At 48.4% G+C, this 22,597-nt stretch overlaps 1 protein-coding gene across 1 annotated transcript in view; it reads right to left on the bottom strand.

Moving 5' to 3' along the window:
• The window catches only part of Ptpre (protein tyrosine phosphatase receptor type E), a 79,749-nt gene that overhangs the window by 42,917 nt on the left and 14,235 nt on the right, over positions 1–22,597 (bottom strand). Inside the window, exon 2 of the mRNA XM_038332219.1 lies at positions 150–268. Within this exon, the coding sequence (XP_038188147.1) occupies positions 150–261 (112 nt within the window). The 5' untranslated portion in view covers positions 262–268. The remainder of the gene's footprint in view (positions 1–149; positions 269–22,597) is intronic.

Below are 22,597 nucleotides of genomic sequence, written 5' to 3'. Positions count from 1 at the left end.
GCTCTGGTCAAGCGTACGCGCTCGGCTTCCTGGTTGCCACACTGGAAGATTTGCTGAACCTCTCTTCCCCCAGCAGTCCGAGGTGCTTGGGAGGGGGCCCATGTGCGAGGCAGCAACAGGGGCAGCTGGGATGAGGGTAGGGCTCTTACCTGCGGTTGTGCTGGTCCAATTGCTCTCTGTTGGAGTGGTGTCGTTGCCCTTGCCAGCTCTGACGAGTGACAAGCTAAAACCGGCCAGCAGGAGCGGACAGAAGGGCTCCATGGCACACCTGCAAAGAGATAAGGACTTACTTAGAATTGTTACTGGGTAGCAGGCCCTGGACATGGCTCTCACTCGATAGGAAGGGGAAAGAATTAAGAGATGAACTCATTATAGGTTTCAAAGGAGCCAAGAACTCTGCCTCCCGACTTCACAGTCTCTTTTGTCTTCCCACACTATGGTGGTACAGTCACAGTCACCTGCAAGCCCGGCCAGAGTTCCTACGGCTCACAACTCCCACACTGCTAAGGGTGAACCAGCACGGAGTGTAACCAGACCTCAGTTCCACACTGCTAACCAAGAGGCATCTTAATGAGTCACCTGGCACCCCAGATATCATGTCCCCCAGTACCAACTGCTCACCACTTCCCTTCCACAGTCATTCTCTGGCCAAGTTGTATCTATGGTGGGTGTCCTATCTTGGGCAAATAGATGTCATCGCCTTCCCGTGTGCCTTTTGGGTCCTTCTCACTAGGCTGGCCAAACCCATTGCCTCCAGACCTGGCACAGGCACTCCTGGCCAACCAGTTTGAGGCTGGCTTCAAGGTCCTTCTCTTCCCTCTTCCATCTGGTGGCTCTGAGCACTCCTGGTCCACTTCAACAGCCTTCTCCAGACCTTGTTCTGACTATACTAACTTCCTGCTCCACAGAGCCATTTACAGCCTCAGGAGGAAGCTAAGTGATTACCAGTTTGGATGGATGCAGGGGGACAGTCCAGTTGGCAAGAGGGTCAACACAGAGAAAACTTTTTCATACCAGGACCCCACAAGCAGTAACCTCGGATTCACACTTGGCCCCCACTTTGCCCAATCACCTTCAACCATCATTAGAAGCGACAGTGATGGTGACTACCCTGTAATGTAATAAACCTTACTTAAGAACTCCTGACCAATGGAGGCAGGCAATGGCCCCACCCAGCGCAGATATGGGCTCCCTGTCCTTGGAACCTCATCCATAGCCGGCCCAGAGGATCTGTCCCATCCTTATTGAGATCTGCTACCCAGAACCTCCATGAGGGATGTGAATGGACCAGACCTCAGAACTGAGGCTAGTAGACACTTGGCACTCGGGCTGTTCCAATAGGGAGCACTAATGTTTATAATTACCGAAGGCCTGGAAGGAACATGGCAATACCCAGTGCTTCTCAGCAGGCAGCCCTGTCCAAGATGAAACAACCCCCGTCCCCACACATTGGAAGTATCATCCCAGAACAATTAGTCGGTGGCCACCAGCACACGTGGCCTCTCCTCTTCATAGTTCCCAAATGGACACTGTAGATTTATAAAGTGAGCCACAGACACAAACAGCTCTCTGCTTGAGTGCGAACCCACTCTGGGCTGCTATCTGCATGTGTGTCATGGACACAGTAACCCCACAAGGGCTGTGAACCAGTGGCTCCTGGATGGTGAAAGACCAGGCAGAGTTAGCCTGCCGGGTTATAAAGCCCATGTTGAAGGTCAGGACTGCTGAGGCCACACGCCCTCAACTGGATCCATGCTGCCCAGGCTCTCCTTTGACAGGCAGCTCCACACACATCGCCACACACTGCCTTTTCCCTTTCCAATCTGTTACTGAACAGTGCCACGGTGCTTTCCATACACTAGAGGAAACTGTGGAATAATTGATTGGGAATTATTAATTGCCTCAACCCAACTCCAGAGGTGTAGAATTCCTGGGTGAAACATGGTGCTGCATTCCAACATTAATACCCTCCCTCACTGAGCACTCAGTGATTTAAGAGGAGGCTGGGCCAGCACCCTTGAGGAGGGTGAAGCTCAATTCCTCTCTCCTGTCATGGCGGTGCTCTCTAAGTTCTCGGAGCTGAAATTCCGGCTGGGACCAGCAGAGGGAGACACACTGCAGACGTCACAACCTGTCCAGCCATCTGGTGTCTCTTTATTGTCCCACTTGTATTCTAAGCCTAGTGACAACCTGTCGGAGGATCCCTGGCCATCCACTCTCAAAAACTCGCGCAGGCTACTTAGTAAGCACAGACACGGGAATAATGTGTGAAAGAGGCATTAAATCCATGCCGAACTCCAAGGATTTGTAGCTGACTAGCATTTGCTCCGCGCCTGCCAAGTGCTGAGCGCAGGAGGCTTGGAGCTAGTGCAGTCTGCAGAGCTGGAACGAACAAAGCAGTCTATTCCCAGAAAAGCACACTTTATTTTTACTCTACTCCAAATCCACCCATCTATCAGTTTGATTATAAGCCTATCTTTCTTATTTCATTGAATACTTTGCCAAGACTTCCCATGACCAGGTTCAAGTAGCCTGCTAGGATCTGGACATGCGAAGTTGACCCAAGTCCTGTCTGTGGCCATGGAAGCTCCTGGACTTGGAAGGGGAGGGCAAGAGCAGCCTCAGCCACCCCTTAGAAGCTGTGGAGGCTGGGTCACACAACCAGGGTGTCAGTCACAGTTTCCCCGAAATGAAGCATGCAACCAGAATCTTCAGCAATGGGAGGACACAGAGGGTTGGAGGAAGTTGTGCATGACCTACTATCACGCCATCTTTGTCTTCGCCCACAGGAACTGCTTCCTAGGGGGAACTGAAGAGTGAGGGTGGAAGTTTGGGGCTGAAGGATAGAGAAGGCCATGGAACAACTTGCTAGCCAGTGACTTGATCCCTCAGGCTCATTTCTAGTCACAACCCATGTTACTAGAATCAAATGGGGACCCAACACCGGATGCTGGAACTCTACATCTCTGGAGAGTGATAGGTTTATATACAAAGGAAGTATGAAGGCCACCATCTCCCTCTCATGATCCTGGTGTGTGTATTGGGCGGGGGGGGGAAGGGACCATCTTCACACCAAGGGAACATGAATGAAGGCGTGGAAGGTGCCATGATATTTTTCTCAGGACCACTGTCTCATTCCCAGGGTCCTTCTCGTTGGCACAGAGGTGACCCATGGGTCTTAGACAGGACAGTGAACGTTCTGGGAGCAGACTAAATCTGATCTGTGACGAATCTCCACAGCAGAAAGTCCTTAGCTTCAAGTAGGAGGGTTACAAACACTCGACTGACAACGGACAGGTGTTTCTTTCTCACCTGCAGCGCAGAGGGTGTACACCCATGGGTGCTGGTCAGCCAAGGCTGGGCACCTTGCACCCATGAGCAGCAGTTCAGTGTAGGACGTTCAGATCTGAGAGGAAGGAGTTGGTGTGGTGGAATGGTGGCTGGTAACTGAAGTTGCTCTTTTGGAACACAGCAGAGTCTCTGGCCTTGGCCCTCTCTGCCTTTACTACCCCTTATCCAGCCACCAGACCGTAGCTCTGAGGGCTTGGTTGTCTGTGTGTGTGACGTATGTGAGGACAGTGACTTGGGAAGCCATGTGAGGGTGTCGGCTCCCCTGGAACGGGAGTTACCATCTATTGTGATCCCTTTCCGTCAAGTCCATGTGAGTGCTGGGAACCGAACTTCGGTCCTCTGCAAGTGCCACTGAGACCGCTCTCCAGCCCCAAGTACCTGCTTCTAATGCCTGTCTTCTATAAAATCAGGACAAGGTGACTCATGCAACAAGAGTGTAAATTGCTTTTTAATGTTCCAGAAAAAGACAAAAACTCAGATAAAATAATACTTTTCCATGGCAAAAGAAACAAAACCCAGACCTTTCCTAACACTTAGGTGTGAATATACTTATAGGGATGAGAGATTTAAACAATTATTTTTTTTTTTTTTAAAAAAACCCATTCATTAAAATCTGCAGACACAGCATGTTTCAGGTGCAGCCACGTGACCCTGCCCCTTTGAAGAGGGCTTCGCTTATTAAAAAAGAAAAGATGTTCACAGGGAGTCCTCAGCTCAGTGGGTGAAGGGTGGAACTTAATTGCTTTTGAGCAAAGGTAATTGAATGTCTAGATGCAAACACGGCAACATCTTTAAAGTGAGGTTGCCAAAGGGGTCCCCACGTTGAGAAAAAAGCAAAAGAAAAAGAAATCAGGCAGGAACGAGGGAAGAGGGAGAAAGGCTTGAGGGTGGGTGACCCTGGCTGTTGGTCACCTGACAGATATCCTCCAGGAACTGGCTATCTGAATAGGTCAGAGCAAGCCTGCTGGAGGCAGGTGTCATCCTGGGCCTGTGAAGATGCACAGTGGGGTGACAATCAGGTGCTGACCCCTAGGAAGGAAGGGAAAAGAGACAGGGAGGAAGGAGGTGTGTGTGTGGGGGGGGACAGATAAATAGAGATAGAGAAGGAGGAGGAGAGGAGAGAGGGAAGCGGGGAGGAAGGAAGATGGATGCAGATAAGTAACATTTGACTCGGCTTTTTGGGGAGGACCTGTAAGCCTTTGAGCCTGTCGGCAGGTCTGTTAGGGAACAATTTCAAGTCCCTATGTGGTGTGTGCTAATTTGCATAATTCCAATTATTCACCGAGCCCTCTTGAAGATGAGTAAGAAGTGAAGAGCCTCTTCTGTCGGAATTCAGTCTCTTTCATCAAAGCCACAAGGCCAGATCATGGAAATCACAGGCTCCCACGCAGGAGCACATTTTCACACATTGTGAAACCGTATTTGGACTCATCCCATCAACAAGCAGCTAGGGTCTGGTCAAGTCAGGCACTGTTAGAGACCAGGAAGCTAACAGCATCTCTCCCCATGGGGCCGAATGGGGGTACATGGAGTCAGACTCTCGGGGATAAGCTTTGGTTTCCCCATAGGGGGAAAAAAACCTGAGAAGACAGGAAGACTCTGAAAATCTACAAGTTGTGACTGCATGAAGAGAACATCAAACTAAGGGATGGGGGACACATAGAAGCATGAATGGGGATTTCATAGAACCGGCAAATGAGGGTCACATAAAATTACAATGAATGGGGGCTGCATAAGACCAGGGAATGGGAGTCACAGTGAACTCTTCTTTCCCATGTAAACAGAAGCAAGTAATTGGTTGGAATAACCCTTTGATCTTACTTAACCCAAATTTTCACTAGTGAGTGGATATTAGCGATTATGGGGGGGAGGCAAGGAAAGTAAGTTCAATATCCACCGATTTTAAAATGAAGGATAAATCACAGGCACAGCAAGGACTCTCGGCACCCCCTGTCTCTGTCCCTTTCCCCATCAGAAAAGCCCATGGCTCTCATGCAAGGCATCGCCAGTTCCTACAAAGGAAATCTGAATGGTGAGGCTCGCCCACTGGGAAAGGAACTCTGATTACGTTCCGTGCATGTCAGCTTGCCACGACTGTGACAGAACTCCTGAGGAAAACACCTTAGGGGGAGCCTCACCCCAAACACCCTCAGATCTTGAACCTATCAGTGGATTGATCAACTGATGAGGTCGGAGCCCCGATGACGCAGTCACTGCCCACACATAGCCCATGGGCCGGACACTGATTTTCCTGAGTGCTTAGGGGATGTTTCATGCCGTCACCGTGTCCAGGATCACCACTACTGTAGCTTCGGGTTAATGAGCGTGTCCAGGTGTTACTACCTGTGAGGTTACTACCACACGAGGTGTGGTCTTGCAGCGAGAGTGCTCTTGCTCCAATCCACTCCAATCCCCAGCCCCTTGGTCACCCCGCTATCCTGAGCAGCTACTTCCCTTTTATCTGCTTCTGCATCTCATGCACCACCACCCTCCCCCCACCCCTCATCAGCCACCACGGATACCCTGCTCTCTCCCTATCAGCCCTCCACACGGCAGATCACCCTGACTCGATCATTGACGACAGTTTTCCATCCGCCGGTCCATCTGTCTCCTGCGGTCTGGGCTCCCTTGTCTACTCTTCTCTGCATTTGAATGTACATTTCTGTGAGAGCCCCTCATGGTCTGGTGGCTGGAGGGGAAAGAGAGGCTGAGTCCCACCAGCACCGCCTAAAATGGCAGGGGTGCTGTCAGAAGAGGTGTCTGTAGCTGGGGACCCACTGCATTTGGAGGGACAGGATGAATATGCGCTCTTCCTTCAGGCCACTGGAGTCAGGACATGGCTGACAACACTGTCTCTGAACTTGCATTATGTCAGAGTCCCAAGAACACTCAGCAGGGCTATGGGTTTCTACTTTCAGGGGCAAGAAGGCATGGGAGGCAGTTCCCCTATTTTTGCTAAGCCTGCAGGTAGCCCCGGCCCTGCTGCATTTCCCCTCTGGTCACATCTTGTGTCCTGTGCATGAAGTGTCCCCTCACAGACCAGCTGCACCTGGGGTCTTGGGAAGAGACAGCTGTGCACTGTGGTTGGTGTTTTGGGAGCCCTCCAGGGAGAGAGACAGACACTTTCCGAGATAGAGTCAGCGAAAGATTACTTCCTGCCCTAGTGACTTTTATTTGACTTTATCTGGGCTATAAATCAGCCAGTGATGCCCTTCGATCAAGACCCATAAATAAACCAACACTTCTATTACTGCTTCCAGGGGAGACGCGAAAGTATTTTGATAGACTAATGTTCTCTATGCTGAAATCAGCTTCTACAATCCCGGGATAATTGCCTCAGCAAATGTGCCAATCACCTGGGCACCCCACTTTGCCAGTGCCCAACAACTAAATGTGTGTGTGGAGGCCAGAAGAGGGTGTCTGATCTCCTGGAGGTGCAGTTATAGGAGGCTGTAAGCTACCCAAAGGGGGTGCTGGGGACCAAACTGGGTCCTCTGCAAGACAGAGGGGTCAGATCTCTTAACCTTGGAGCATCTCTCCCGGTCCCTTTCCTTCCTTCATTTCTTTCTCCCCCTCTCTCCCCTATCACCATAGGGCAGTTTTAGGACTTCCTAAATGACAGCAAGGGCCTCTAATTACAGACACAATGGTATCTCTCTTACCACCACTACCTCCTGCCCAGGCTGTCAGACCCACTGCCCTAGGGCATGGCAGTCAGCAGAGGTCTCAGACAACACTGCTCAACTTCCAGAAGTAGCAAGAACTATCGGCATGACCAGAGCCACAGAATATGGGTTCTGCTTGGGACAATGAGACCTGTTCTAATTGGACCACAGGACAGGAGATGTAAGAGGCAGGTGACACAGATCTGTAAGATGACAGGGATGTGGTTTACAGCTAGAAGCTGCTGCACAGACACCGTTGATCTCCCTGCCTGCTGCAAGGCTCTGTGGGAAGAAGGCACACATAAGGAATCCAGCGCCCCCTGGAAGCAGCATGGTGATTCCCTCCTAGTTGAGGCCAAGAGAAAACAGCCTGGAGAATTTAGGTCTGTACCCTCATACAGGACTCAATGGGCTAGCCTGTGCCCTCCACAGCCACTGGGAGTAGAAAGTTCTAGAAAGCATAAGAAGGAACTATATTCCAGAGGTGAAGAGAAGAGCATTCTCTCCCTGTGACAGTGTAATTAGTAACCCATCAAAATTCCTAGGGAAACAGTCAGTGCCTCCTCTTGATGGGGGTTTGGGAGCTAAGAGAGACATACTTTTGTTCAAATCCTCATACCCTAAGTTTGAGGGCCGGGTATTTTTACCCTAATTGTGCAATACCATCTTTAAAAGAGGGGTGCTTTCAGAACGTGGTGAAAAGCGAGACATGTATCTCAGCATTCATGCGACCTTGGGTGTAAGCATGAGACAAGATGGAGTGAGACCACACGCACGCCGTAAACAAGAGGGTCAGAAGTGCAAGGCCACCCTCGGCTACATAGCACATTCTGGGTTCCCAGTCAGTTTGAGTTATAGAAAACCCTGTCTCAAAACCAAAGAAACCAAAGCCAGTGTCCAGGGTCCTTTTAGTCAGCAGACTCCCGCTTGCAGCTTCTGTGCCTTGATGCATTTTCGCTCACAGCTTAGCATCCTGGGGCCCTCGTTTCAAGGTAGGGAAAGAGCTCTCTGTGCATCTTCAAGGGGCAGAGGGGACAGGCAGAAAGGATGCTATCTAAATGCCGCGGATATGGATTGATTACTGAGATTCTACCTTGCATCAAGGGTGTGCTGTGGCTTGCCACATTTTCCCATGCTTCCTTTGTTGAGAAAGGGTGTAGGACATCCGAGCAAATGGAAGGTGAACTCATGCCTGCAGGGCACTGACCACCGACTATATGCACTAAGATTGGTCATCTCAGCAGTAAAGAAAGGGCCTGGTTTCTCCTTCCCAGCTGGCCCAGCATGCAATGGGAGGTGGGGGCGGGGGGTGCAAGGTGAGACTCCAGCAATGGGAGGTGGGGGTGGGGGGTGCAAGGTGAGGCTCCAGCAATGGGCGGTGGGGGCGGGGGGGGGTGCCCTCAATCCTATCTATAATATATATTCTACATCCTTACCCAGGAGCTCTCAGGCTAGGTTGGAAAGAGGCTGTGCAGATTGGCTCCAGGCTTAGGCAGGTTCAGCCCTCACATTTCAGGCACCAAGGAAGCTGTGCACGTTCAGTGCTCACACAACTGGGTGTGCCAGAGAGGGTCTAAATGTTTCTCCGAGTTATAATGCAGGGACATTGCTTTTCTTAGCTGCAATTTGGGACCAGATTTTTTCTCACCAAATAACCAGAGGAGCAGTTATAAATAATTCATGCACGCTGTTTGGCTCAATTAACATTGCTCACGTGGCATGGGCAGTTCTTTGAAGTCAGTCCTTTCTTGAGGGACGGTGACACACTCGTGTTGGACGGGGCCACGCATCTGCCCTAATTAGATATTTACACAAGAGACCCAAGTGAAGAGGGTGGATTTATTTTTAATAAAGGAAGATTAAAATGCGTGCATTCACAGCAAATTAAGGAAGACCAAACTGAATTAAAATTCTCCCACAACTTGGCACGGTGAGGGTCTGAAAACGAGGAGCCTCACTTGAAATCACAAAATGATGTTGCTTGGAGTCAGGAAATAAAAATCAGGCTTTTCCTTTCCCTAACTCCCTTTGCCAACGTCCTGTGGGAGTCCCAGCGAGGATGCCAGGGAATGCCATGTACCCCCTGCCTTTGGAGAGCCGTTTAAGCCCAGCCTGCAAGTCCACCTGTGGAGCAGCAGCCCTCGGCTATAAGTAAAGAGGCAGATGTGGGTGATACAGCAAGAAACAGGGTAAAGCTGGATCACTTTGAGTTATACTGTGAGACAGGCCACACCTGAGCTCCTCAAAGAAGGCTGGGCCTCTAGGCTCTTTGTGGTTGGACATACATTTAAATATTCCAATTTCATGTAAAATCTTAATAAACTAGGCAAGAGCCTCTTACAGTGGCTCCACACATAGATGTTACCATTTTAAATGCAGAAATACGCTTGTCCACAGAGAGCTGGAACCTAGGTGTTTCCGGTAGCTTTGTTCATAGGGACAAGTGATTAGAGACGATACATTTGAGTGTCAGGAGGGACGGAGTTAAATCTGCTCTGAAAAGCAAGTGTGCTGAAAAGAAAAACAAAGGTAGCCATCTCCTCATGCTCAGGAGTTCAGCCCAGAGAGGATGCTGGGAGAGGCTGGTGAGGGCAGTCCTCCCTCCTTGCTTTCCAGCATCTTCGCTGGACCCCTGCCTCAGCAGTCGCCTGCCCTCTGCATCTCAGCCACTCTGAGTCTGTACTTGGGGCTTTCCTCCCGATCCTTCGCCTGTCTGGTCCATGCCAGCCTCGGAAGGAGTACGCGCCCTCCCTCACAACGCTGCCCCCCACCCGTTTCTAGTACTGAAACATCACCTGGAGCACAGGACAGAGGGGAGCCATGTGCTCCCTGTGGTCTTTTCTACTGCTGAGGATGCAACCCAGAAAGACCACAACTTATTTGTCCCGAGACACATATCTAGAGAATGGAAGAGTTAGGGTCACATTCTAGTCCAATTCAAGTCAGTTTGTGGTAGCTTCATTCATTCATGCACCCATGTATTCACTCACTCATTCATTCATTCATACGCAGTCATTCAACTATTTAATGGCACAGACTGTGTCCAAGGTTGGACAAAATAAAGTGAGATTCCCCCCACCACCCCTCCTACAGTGCAGGTTACCTCCCATTAGATAGTTCTGGAGTTCTGAACCCCCAGATGAAGCCGCCAGCTGATTCAGTGTCTACAGAGGATCTACTTCTTGCTCCTCGATGGCTCTGTCCCCCAACGCTAACTTTGGGCAAGCTCCTTTCAGGCTCTGGCTCCTAAGCGCACCTCAAAGGTACTCAAAGGTATTCCTGGGCTGAGCATGTAGCTCAGTAGTAGATCGTTTGCCCAACACGTGCGAGCCCCCAGGTTTAATCTCCATCACCATAAAAAAAAAAAAAAAACAAAACCAAAGAAATACAAACCAAATTCTCTCTCCGTTTTTAGATCATCACAACAGGTCCCCTAACAGAAACCCTCCCTGCTCTTTGAACAAATTGAATGCCACAGGACAGCTCTGTACTTCTTCTGGTCTCTGTGATTAGGGCTGCAGGGAGGACATCCTCTTGGCCTCCCTGAGCCCAGACAATGGTAAGGCTGCACACTCAGAACAAAACTCCAGGAGAGAAAAAGAGAGAGTGGGGTTGGGGGTAGTGTGAGCGTGTTAGTTCCAGGGTTACATTTCATTTTATTGATGCTCTGTTGGCAAACTACAATCAGCCCCATATAATTACAGAAAATTATAATGGCAGCACAGCAGCGAACCCAAGAGCTACCCTTTGGGAATATTAATAAGTAGATACTCTCCTCTTTAATAGTAAATGCACACCAATTTCATAAAATGGCTTGTTTTCACACTGGGAAACACCACGGAGATCATGCATTTTTAAAGAAATGCTGATTTTTAGTGTGACCACGAGATAGTAATAGAGATTATTTTCTTATTTGTCCAGATTTGTTTGTTCATTGGTTCAACAGGTGTTTCCCACATCATGGAATGGGGTCTGGTTTAACTGGCAAGGCTAGACAAATATGCTCCCTTTAAGTATGTCTAGTCTAACTAGGGGGGGTCACTCTCACATGGAAAATTTCAGTGGGTACCAGGTATTCCTGCCTCACCTCCAATCGCCCACCTAAATAGACTGCATGCCGCAGAAGCCGGGGTGACTAAGCTTGTATCCTCAACCTCACTGCACTCACAGGAGCATGAAGCGCTGCTCTTCCAAGGCTGGCATGTTGGAGACATGGCTGCATGGCTCCTGAGCTGAGCAGAGGGTCAGATGTAACACTTGACTGCTGGGAGAAAGCCTTTCTAAGACCTGGGGTCCTCACCAGTCCTGCTTTGGAGGACAGAATGATGGTCTTGATTTTTTATTTCCAGCTAAGCCAGAGTGGACAGCAATATTGGAGATTGTTGTTGTTGTTATTATTATTATTATTTTCAGGCAATGCTGGTCTAGATATTACAAGCCAAGGGTAGGCAGAAGTTATGTTGCTTTCTACGGAGGTGCTGAGCTCAGAGACATTTGATACAAGAGCCATCTTGAATTTTTAGGGCTTGAATCCAGCCTGGCAGTGCACTGAGGACAGGGAGACGTATACCTGGGCTCAATATCTGTCACTTTGCTATTTGGCTATCTCTCAGAGACTCTATCTTCCTTAATCTGAGGCTCTGTGATCTGAGACCCTGTGCCAGCTTTAGGGTGCGTGGGGAACTCAGGGGAGCCCTGTTCACGATCTGCTCTGAGCGAGCAAGAGGACAGTGACCTCTGCCTACCTACACAAGTGCTCCTGGCACCACCTCTGGTCCGCCTCATCTGGAGCACCCATGGCTGAGCACACCCTGAACCTGGGTTCCAACAAGAGGATGCAAGGGGACTCCAAGATGCTCACAGCCCAGTTGGGCAGACACACAATGGCAAAGTGCTGAGTGTTGGAGAGGGAGCTGACATGTGTTCAAGAAGGGGGTTTATGTGACTAAAGTGTTATTGGTTAACGTTTTATGGGCTCTGCTTTGAACTTGAAATAGAAACCTGAAACTAGATGCAAGATTCGGGAGCCATTTCTGCTTAACTGGAGGTCAAATTCCAAAGATGACCAGCAGATGGCGCTACGGGGAAGTCTTAGAACCCGCTAGCCACACCAGCCCCCTGCCATCAGATCAGAGTCCACAGCTTTCCAAACTAACTCCCTGTGTCCCCAAAGGTCATCCTCTGACCAGCATCTCTACAGATTCACTTTGTAAATGTGGTTTCTGGTCCCATCACTACCCAGGTAATGACCGCAGCAATGCTGTGACAACCTTCTCAAATCCCCTCTCTCCATTCACACACGGATGGAGCGATTAATTAGGAAGTAGCCTTTTAATGGGCACGTCTGAATTCTGCCTAGCAGGCACCCTCACCCCATCTCCTCACTATCAATTCAATTCCACCATCCGTGGGTCTCTCATTCCTCCCTCAGTCAAGAAATTTAACACCCCAGTGAAAGTTCCTTGTCTGAAGGGAACTAGGAAAAAATTACCCATCCAATAGCAAAGGACATTGGCTTTCTTCCCACAGTATCGATTCTCCTATGCATATTAAAATCAATTATTCTGGAAACTATAATTCACGGTGCATACATACACATATCCAGGAGGCGCTAAACATGAGGTGGCAGTGCCTCTGGGGACACCTGCTCTCACCTGCCAGCTGCTTAATGGGTCTGCTATTGGCTATTTCGCACACCCACAAGGACAGCCGCTGAGAGAAAAATTTTCGGTTGCATAGCCTCTCTCCGGATATGTAATGGTGTCTATTCCTCACCAAGTGGGCAGCCTTGTTATTTCTTAGCCAAGGAAAAGGGTTAGCTCCCAGCCAAGCCTTCTCTGCAGAGCCAGGCATGTGGCAGGAGCCTGGTTTCCAAGTCCCTTGGCGCTTCCATTTTCCAAGTGCAAGAGCAGCTTGGGCAAATCATGCAAATTGGGGACTCTGTGTAGTGGAGCACTGAGGCTATGAATGAGTTAGGCCGGTGGTGCAGAGAAAATGAGAGGGGCTGAAGGGACTGGGAAAGGCAAGCCACGTTCACAGCCCACAGGGGACCTCACATCTGGGGACTGCTCAGAAGGACTTGCAGGACGGGCGACTGAGGGAATGAATAAACGAATGTCTCAGTATTGTGGCATACTCCATAAACAGAGTGGCCATTTCTTGTTTGCCTTGGACTGTTGGCTCATGGCTCTGGCTGGGTATGGCCCTCCCCTTTCTCTTTCGCCAAAGGGTTTGAGGAGCCAGTCACATGTCCCCCAGACTATGTACCACAGTGGATGGGTAATTACCATGCAGAAATGGGAGAGAAATTCTGTTATCTTTACATGGAAACCACCGCCAAAGTAAATAACCCTCACTTTTCCAACAATCATACTTAGAAGATTAAGAAATTGAGGAATCTTAAGTTTAATGAACTAAATGGTTGAGTCCACCCCGTCCCCCAAGCATCTTTCTAACCATGGCTGCTGTCTTTGCAATATGCCCACTGGAAATGCCTGGATCTCAAAAAATTAAGACACCTGCTCCCATCCACAAGCTGAGTGGGTCTTGGACCTGTTTTGCCTCTCTCTGGGTGCATAAAACCAGCAGAGCAGAAACTCTCATGCCTCCAGGGAAGATGGAGAGCTGAGGGAAACCCTTGATACTGCCTGGTCACATGGGGACCTTCTGCAGCAGTATCCTGAGTCCTGAGAAAATGGTCATGGGATCAAGGCCAGCCACTACTCCCCAGTTTGTTCACTAACTCTCAGGAATAAGCTGAGATGGAGCCCCCTGCTGTTGATGATGGATCTTTCTAGGATGTAAACAAATCACTTTGGATTCAGCTCAGAGGTGAGCAAGGTGCAGACAACATAACCCATTTTACTTCTGTTTCTTTTTGTATATGCTGGTGCTGAGCAGGGCATGGGGGAGGGCCTCGGCTTTTAGTTCCAAGGACACAAACTCCTGGAAGGCACAGGACATAGAGTGAGAACAGGCGCTTCCATCTGAGCACAGAGAAAGGACTCAGAAGGCGCTACATTGTTGCGGAACCTCTACCTCTGAGTTCCTAAGCAGTCCAAGTCTGGGAAGGCTTGCTCCTGCAATACCTGCAGAGAACACCTAGTTCCCACGGTGACAAGACTAGAATCTAGTCCCTTGGCCTCTTCTACCTCTCTGGACAGTACGAGGCTTCCATGGTGTCTATTTCACAGAGCACTACAAAGCAGACAGGTCAGGCATGCAGCCCACTGACACCCAATTAGTACACTGGCGGAGCCTGAGTTCAAACTCACACAATCTGCTGGGCACTCAGAACGTGTCTATGGTTGAGGTTCATTAGTCCTGGGCGTGCTTTTGCTCCTGAACTTTGTAAGATTTCATCAGGATTTGTGTGGGGCTCATCTAAACAGACAAACCTTCATTTCGGGACAAACGGATACACATTTTGTAAATTCCAAAAAAAATCACAGAAAAATATTTACTGACTCCCCCAATCCACATGAGGAAAAAAAATACCCTTTGCTTCTTTTGGCAGAATCCAGTGTTAGCATTTGTGGGGCTGGGACTCTAAACATCCGCATGCAAGGCTTCATTTATCCTGTTCTACCTGGGAGAGGCCCGGCATCCTTAAAAGCGGTTCTTAATAAATATTTGTTCAGTGAGTGAGTGAAATAGCCTTTGCTGCCCCCCACAAAGGGCCAAGTTGAGTTTTCTTCCCCCCCAAACCAGTGTTTCTATAAACACAGAGCCCTGTTGCCTCAAATGTTTACCAACAGAGTCAAGAATATTGTGTCCTTGAGCTGTTAAAAGGGGAAGAGACCTCAGTGGCAGGAAATGTCACAACCCGCTAGAAAGGGAGAGCAATAAGCGAAGCAGAACCAGGCTGCGGTGGTCGTCAGAGTTTCCGCCACTGTGATCAGCACTGTTAATGTCAAAGCAGAGTGGAACCTAGGAGGGTAAGGAGACTCAGGAGCTGTCACTCAAGCCTCTACGAGCACAGCCTCTTTCCAATTTCATCTGCACAGGAGAGGCCAAGAGGAGCAGAGAGGCCACCGTGGCAACGGCAAGACAGAAATTCTCTTTTCTAGCGAGAGCCAGACATTCCTTGGACTTGACATGGTCTTGGGGCTCAGGAAGGGACCCTCAATGGTCCTTGTATAAGCTGTCTCTATTCTGCCTGCTATACAGATATGCTTATCCCGACCCTCTTCTGAACCCAGAACTTCCTCAGTGAGATATCAAGGAGAAAGGACACAAGTCCCACGCTCTGACACGGTCCAGCCTCATGTCCTCAGTTTCCACAAGAACAGAGCTTTGGGGCTGGTGAGATGGTTCATGCCGTAAAGACGCTTACATCCAAGGCTGAACAATTGGGTGTTCCCTGGGTAGGTTCTCCTTCATGGGGTGGAAGGAGAATGCTGACTCCTGAAAGCTGACATCTGACCTCCACACGCGTGCCATGGCATGACTGCGCCTGCGCATTCACACGCTAACACTGATAACAGCGAATAAGATTTACAGTGTAGCCTCCGATTAGCGTGGCCCAAATATTGCTTACTTTTTCATTTTCCATTAGACATTATAGACATCAGTTGATGAATCTGTAAATGCCACAAAACTCCTGATTTATACTTAGATCAGACTGAAGGAAATACTCTTCAATTAAGCAGTGATTTTCTTAGCTAGCCAACTATCTAAGAGGGACCAGAAGTTAAATAAGCATAAAATTCTTAATGCTCAGACTTAGCCTTGCCTCTGGAAGTCTCCCGCTCTCCCTATCTGTGAAATGCCCCCAGGGACATAGATGGAGGCTGGAACTATAGACTGGAGGCAGAAGCTGGTCTTGGAAGCCCCCACAGGATGGGGAGGCTTAACGCCTTCAAGGATGAGGGCAGCCAGAGAGTAAGGTACTTAGTAGAGTCTCCCAAGTTCATGTCTTCCTGGAGCCCCACACGGTGGCCTTATTTGGACACAGGATCTCTGTAGTTGTGAGCAGTTAAGATGAGGCCAAGATGAGCTGGCTAGACCCAGGTCCACTGATCTGTCTGTGTAAGAAGAGGAGGCGACACAAAGTAGAGGCTGAGGCAGCAAAGGGGCAATGCTGCCATAGCCCAGGAAAGCCAAAGACTGCTGGGAGCCAGTGGTCCAGTGGCAGCAAGAAAGGTGGTTCCTTCCTTTATAGTTTAAAAACAGGTTTATTTATGTTCACTTTGTATCTGTATGTGACTATGTACAGGAGAGTGCAGGTTCTGTGGGGGTCAGAAGAGGTTATCAGATCCTCTGGAGTTGGAGTTGCAGGTAGCTGTGAGCCACTAGACATGGCCATTCTGGGTCACTCATTGTGGGGGCTGGGACCAAACTGAGAGCCTTTGCAAGAGCAGCACGAGCCGGAGAGATGGCTCAGTGGCTTTGCAAATTTTGAATATGGAATTATATACAATCCACCCTTAGGTGTATAGGTGCCCATAAAGAATTGAAAACAGGTGTCCATAAATATTCATAGCTATACCTCTTATGATAGCCATTAAAGCAGAAACAAGCCATGTGCCCACCTGAGGATGAGAGGAGAAAAAGAATGAGGTGTACCCACAGATTGGTACAGTCTCCAGTCTGGACAGAATGGACTGACACACACTGCCACCAAGCTGATCTACAAAACATATTGCAAAAGAAAAGGGATGAGACTCAAAGGTCACATATTGTATGACTTCATTTACATAAATTAACTGGAATGTGTAAAGCAGTAGGTGTATAAGGCAGAATGGTGGTTGCCAAGAACTGGAAGGAGGGGTGTTTCATGGGGATGGGATTTCCTTTTGGATTGATTGAGAAATGTTGGAGACGGGCAAAAGGGATGGACACACAAGCACCCTGCATGAACAAACGCAAACGGCGTATACACTTCAGCATGGCTCAGTTTATCACAATAAAGACAACTTAATGCCAGGATTGTATTAGTTACTTTCTGTAGCTATGGTAGGACATCGTGACCAAGGCAACTTACAGAAAAAAAGAGTTTATTTGGGCGGATGATTCCAGAAGGCATAGATCCTTGTGGTGGGGAGGCATGGCCTTGAGCAGCAGACATGTCATCCAGAGAAGGAAGCTGAGAGCTCATGTCCTCAGTGCTGGGAGAGCAAACTTAAAGTAGGGGGAGAGCTTCAGTCTCAAAAGCCACCCCCAGTGACATATTTCCTCCAGCTGCACCATCTAATTCTCCCCAAACAGAGCCACTGAGGACCAAGTGCTCCAATGCCAGAGTCTTATGGGATGCATTCTCTTTCAACCCACCACGGGTATCAATGTTGCCATGGTGAACAGGATTTGTCCGCGGAACTCACGCAGGACTTTTAGACCCCAAAGTGATAAGCTAATGGTTTTGAAAGTATAGACATGTTAACTGTGGTACTCTGAAGTGGGTTTGGGCAGCTCAGAGCAGGGTGAGATGCTTTCAACCCAATCCTAACAGTTACATAGGTACAGGGTTGCTATGGATTGGATGCTAAATTTCCCCACAGGTTTGTGTGTTTGGACACTGGGTCCCCAGCTTCTGGCACTGTTCTGGGATGATGTAGAGCTTTAAGCAGGTGGAATGTGTAGAAGAAAGAATTGGTTGATAGGAGGACCAGGTTTACAGCTGGTCCCATGATGCCATTCCTGCCATGATGGACGCTACCATCTAACCAGGATTTAAAATAAATCCTTGTTTATTGTCAAGCATCTGGTCACAGCCGGGTTAAAAGTAATACAGGGAGAGACAGCCCATAAAAAGAAGCACGCGGGTACTCTCACCGTGATGTGATACAGTCTGGGGCCTGGGATGGGAAAGGCATCTCCAAATATGCCACAATGTTCAGATATTTTGCTTCCAGAACTATAAACCAAAATAAACCTCTTTACTTTATAAAGTAGGCTGCCTTAGGTTTTTCCTCACAGCAACGAAAAGCTACCTAATAAAACACGAACCCTATTTTGGGATGAATGACCCTCTTTAGCTCAGCATCCAAAAATAGCAAGGATATTAATACTTATGATATAATTAGCCACATCTGTTGAGTGCTGTGTGCTACTTTCTACGTGTCTGACACCACCAACTTACTGAATACCCACAACAGGTAGAGATTAGATTCTTACCATCTCCAGTTTTCAGCTAGGAAACTGAGGCACATAAGTATTGAGACCCTTACCAGGTGAGTGGGTGGCATTGCTTCCTCTACAGGGACTAGAAAAACACCGCGGGGTGTGATTGGCTGTTGGGCAGAGTGATACCTACAGAATCTTCCCAGGGCACCCACAAAGCGCCTCCCCCATCCCATCCCTACAAAGGCTTAGGACCTAGACTTCGTTCTTGTCTATATTAATCCTGTATCTTGATTAAATATGAGTTCTACATTCCGAGGGCCCCATTGTGTTAAATTACACGGTGAGCATGTATTGCAAATTGCACTCATTATTAGAAGTTACCCGGCAACATCAATACTAATTAAGTTGGGATCATTTTTTTAGCTATAATTTTAAAATTCTGGCAGCAATCCAGAGCCCTGCGTCTGCATGTGAACCGACACGAATGGGTGGAAGGCAGCGTGCTTTCATTTCAGAGCACTTAAAAACTAACTGCCTTTAAACTTACTTCTAGACTGACCTTTAAAACTGCCCACTAAGAGAGCTGAAGCCGTGGCTCAGTGGCTGAGAGTGTGTACCGTTCTTGCAGAGGACACGAGTTCAATTCCCAGCACCCACACTGGGTGGTTCACAACTACTTGTAACCCCGACTCCAGGGGATCTAATGCCTTTTCTGGTCTCCTCAGGAAACTGCATACATATGTATACACCATTACATACACACATATACAAATAGTTTAAAATATTTTTAAAAAAATCTTTCTGCTAATATGATGAGTATTTTCTTTGACTTTTCTTCTTTTTTAAGTATTTATTTTCATTATGTGTATATAGGTGTGTCTATGTGTGGGTATGTGCACATGAGCGCAATGCCCACGGAAGCCAGAAAGGGACATCAGATTCTCGAGAACTGGAGTTACAGGTATTTATGCCGGTGCCGGGAAGAGAACCCTGGTACTCTGCAAGAGCAGCTGGTGCCCACAAGCACTGAGCATTGCAAACATGCTCTCCAGACCCTTTCCTTTCCTCTTGTTCAGCTCACACGACTCTCAGGAGAGATGGAGCACAGTAGAGATTTAGAAACAAGAATCCTGAAAATACTTCCAGAATGTTCAGCGCTCATACTGTGTGTGTGTGTGTGTGTGTGTGTGTGTGTATGTATATGTGTTCAGCGCTCATACTGTGTGTGTGTATGTGTATGCGTTCTTGTAGTGTGCGTATGGTCAGGTCTATGGGCATGTGCATTTGTGTGCACACGTGTGCGGAAACCAGAGATTATCAAGTGTCTTCCCCAATTGTTTCACACCTTCTTACAGAACACGGAGCTCACTGATTCAGCTAGACTGGCTGTCCATTGAGCTCCAGGGATCCACTTGCCTCCTCCTCCCCAACCCCACAATTACATCTGCATCCCACGTTTATACAGGTGCTGGGGATTTGAACCCAGATCCTTGTGTTTTCACAGTGAGCATTTTTACCTTCTGATTAATCTTCTCAGCCCTAGTGTTCATGTTTGTAATGCATTAGGGAAAAAAATACCTAAAATTATTTCCCTTAAATAAAAAGTGACTGCCATCCAGTAACATTAGGAGACTACAAACACTTGCACAGCTAGACAATACAGGGCTCTTCATAGGCAGTGTCCTGCTGAGTACCATGCAAAAGGTATCAGGGAGGTAAAGGGCAACCCAACAGAGGTCAAGTTCCCTCTACCTCTCAGCAAGAAAGTGACAAGCTGGGACACTCTGCTTTTCCATACTTGAGTGTATATGTATGTGTGTATGTATGTATGTATATACATACACGTGCATATATATGCATGTGTAGAGATATAGCTATACAAATGAATGTATAGAGATCAACCATGCTATTGTGAGACCCAAGGTGCCCCAGTGCTGCAGAGAGAGCTGATGTGGCTCCATTCATCCATCCATCCTCATCCATTGACTCAGCTACTAGAGCATGGCCCCCTCTGCTGCACAGAGTACTTGAACAGGGGCAAGGGATGAGCAAGTGTGGGTGCTTGCTCTCCCTGTGTGCACAGTTGGTGGTGCCCTATTCCCACCTGTTTGCAATTGCTAAGACCCCGGGACTGGAAAGCCATGTTCACTACCAACTTTCTCCTGCAGAACACTGTCTTACCTAAGGGAGTCTTTGAATAAATGACCACCTTTATAATGCAAACTTCCTGGAAGCTTCCTCCCCCATTTACCCCGGATGGACTCGATGTCCTCATCTCCCTCATATCCCTGAGAGGCTGATCAAAACCGAGCACTTGGGAACAACCCAGGCTTAGCTGCAAATTGCGCCATGACAGCTTGGCGCTTCCAATTCGGGACCCATCCACTGTGGATTTTGGAGGCATTCTGGTGAGCATGTGGCTGCCAAGGGCTGGAGTTTCTCCCTGAGCACAGCGAGGCTTACAGCAGCCAGGCTCTGCTGGATACAGCAGCTGAGGCAGGGCTGCCCTCCAGCCTGCAGAGAGCAGATGAGAGGGAACACAGCCATTGCCCCTTCTGCAAAAACGACAGAATGAGTTTATATATGGAGGGCAGAAAGGAGAAGCTGGGACCCTCAGAGTCCTTGGCAATGTTTACAAAAGCTCACCACAAACCATCATGGAGCTTCCTCATGTCTGCTCACTGACATGTGGCTGCTCTCCCTAAATCAGAGAACCCCTCCCTGGTTATTGCCCCCAGAACACTTCAGCATCCTCAGAGATTTAGAGCATCAGGACTTAGAGTGCATGGTCTATAGAGAGGGCATTTCCTCAAGGCCCAGGCCTGGGCAGGTGTGCCAGCCCCCAGACTGTGGAGCCTGACTGCAGTGCAGGGGTAGGAAGCATCCCAGGTTCAGGCGGCAATGCTGAAAGCCCGACAGTGGAGCGGAAAGGCTCAGTGGCTATCAAAACTGGAGAAACATCCCGGATACTCCCACCTCTACCCTGGGATTGAACATCGTGTAAAGAAAGCTCTGGCGTTCTACCAGTGCTCACATTTTATTTTCTGTAAGCTCTCCTTCAGCACACTAAGTGACCAAGCCAGTCTCTGGAATCAAGTTTCAAAAGTCAGCATTTCTCTTAAGTCTTTCCAATGTCGGCATGATACCCCCTCACCATTTTCTGTGACTGATCTGCTCACAACACACACACACACACACACACACACACACACACACACACACACACACACACACACACACACACACGCATATCTGTACACCCAGCCCTATGCTCCTAACACATGTGCATGCACACTGAGACTTCTCTTTAATACGGAGCAGTTGCAACAGACCCCAAGTCGACAGGAAGGTAATGCAAGTCCTGTCTCATCGTGTTGTCCGCCCCAGCCTTTGCAAACATGAAATACAGTAAGGCACACGCTAAAGTGAACTACAGATCCCACTACAGATGTGCCATGTGGTAACTCAGATGCTCAGGGACCCTCCCCTGATCCACTGCTCCCAGGGAAGTAGCGGATCCTGAACAGCTTCTGAACACGGCTGGCTCTGTATTTCTGGACAGCGACCTCCATGAGTTCTACAGAAGTCTCACAGTGCACCACGGGAGCAGCTAAGTGTTTGGGTGGGGAGCCAAGAGCTTATAAGGCTTTCTCTGCTTTATAGGGCAAAGACTGGGGCTCACGGATAAACTGATTTAGAGGAACTGAGATGTAAAATGAAACCTGGTGCTTATTCTCAGCGGCAAGACTGATCTCATAAACACCAGAAATATTTCCCAGGTAAGCCAGTGTCTGTGCTTACCCACACAGCTGCATCATTAGCCACTAAAAAACAGTCTGAGCATTTTGCAAGCACAGTTCCATGAGAATATACGCTGTTCAGTCAAAGGGATATAGTCTTAAGCCATAAGCTGTGTACTTTTTTTTTTTAAGGAGAGGAAGAAAAAAGAGTTCAGCTAGAGAAAAAACAAACCAACAAAAACAAACAATAAAAACCCCTCCTCTCCCAGTGTGGAAATTCCGAGCCATGGCTCAATCTGCTTCCCTTTGGATGGTTCCTAAACCACCATTCACATTTTGATCTTAATCCAAAGATGTTGGCTCAAAATGTTAGCCCCCTCCTCTTAGCTTCATAGACATATGGTTCTTAAGTATCGAGTCCAAGAGAAATTGCTGACACACTAGATAACAATCTATAGAAACAAAAAGACACCAACGGGCGTGCTTTATCTGCACAGTAAGCCAGCGCCAAACAACTACATGGATTTGGCGTTTTACAAATGGCAGCTTGAGCCATGCACACACATGAACTAGAACTGATGAGACGTTTTTGAGTTCCTGAGTGCCAACATTAGAGAACAAATTTAAAATGGTTAGAAGACACATATGTCTCACCATGTAGAACAGTAATGGAAGGGGCTTCCTGGGCATCCCTTTGCCCATCCATGAATACACAGGCAATCAGCACTGGTGTGAATGCACCCAAGCAGGCTCTGAATGCACAAGGCACTATATTAT

Source organism: Arvicola amphibius, chromosome 1 (genome assembly GCF_903992535.2).
Source record: "Arvicola amphibius chromosome 1, mArvAmp1.2, whole genome shotgun sequence".
In the NCBI taxonomy this organism is placed as follows: domain Eukaryota; kingdom Metazoa; phylum Chordata; class Mammalia; order Rodentia; family Cricetidae; genus Arvicola; species Arvicola amphibius.
Note: the sequence above shows the minus strand (reverse complement) of the source record. Positions and strands in the feature narration are given on the sequence as shown.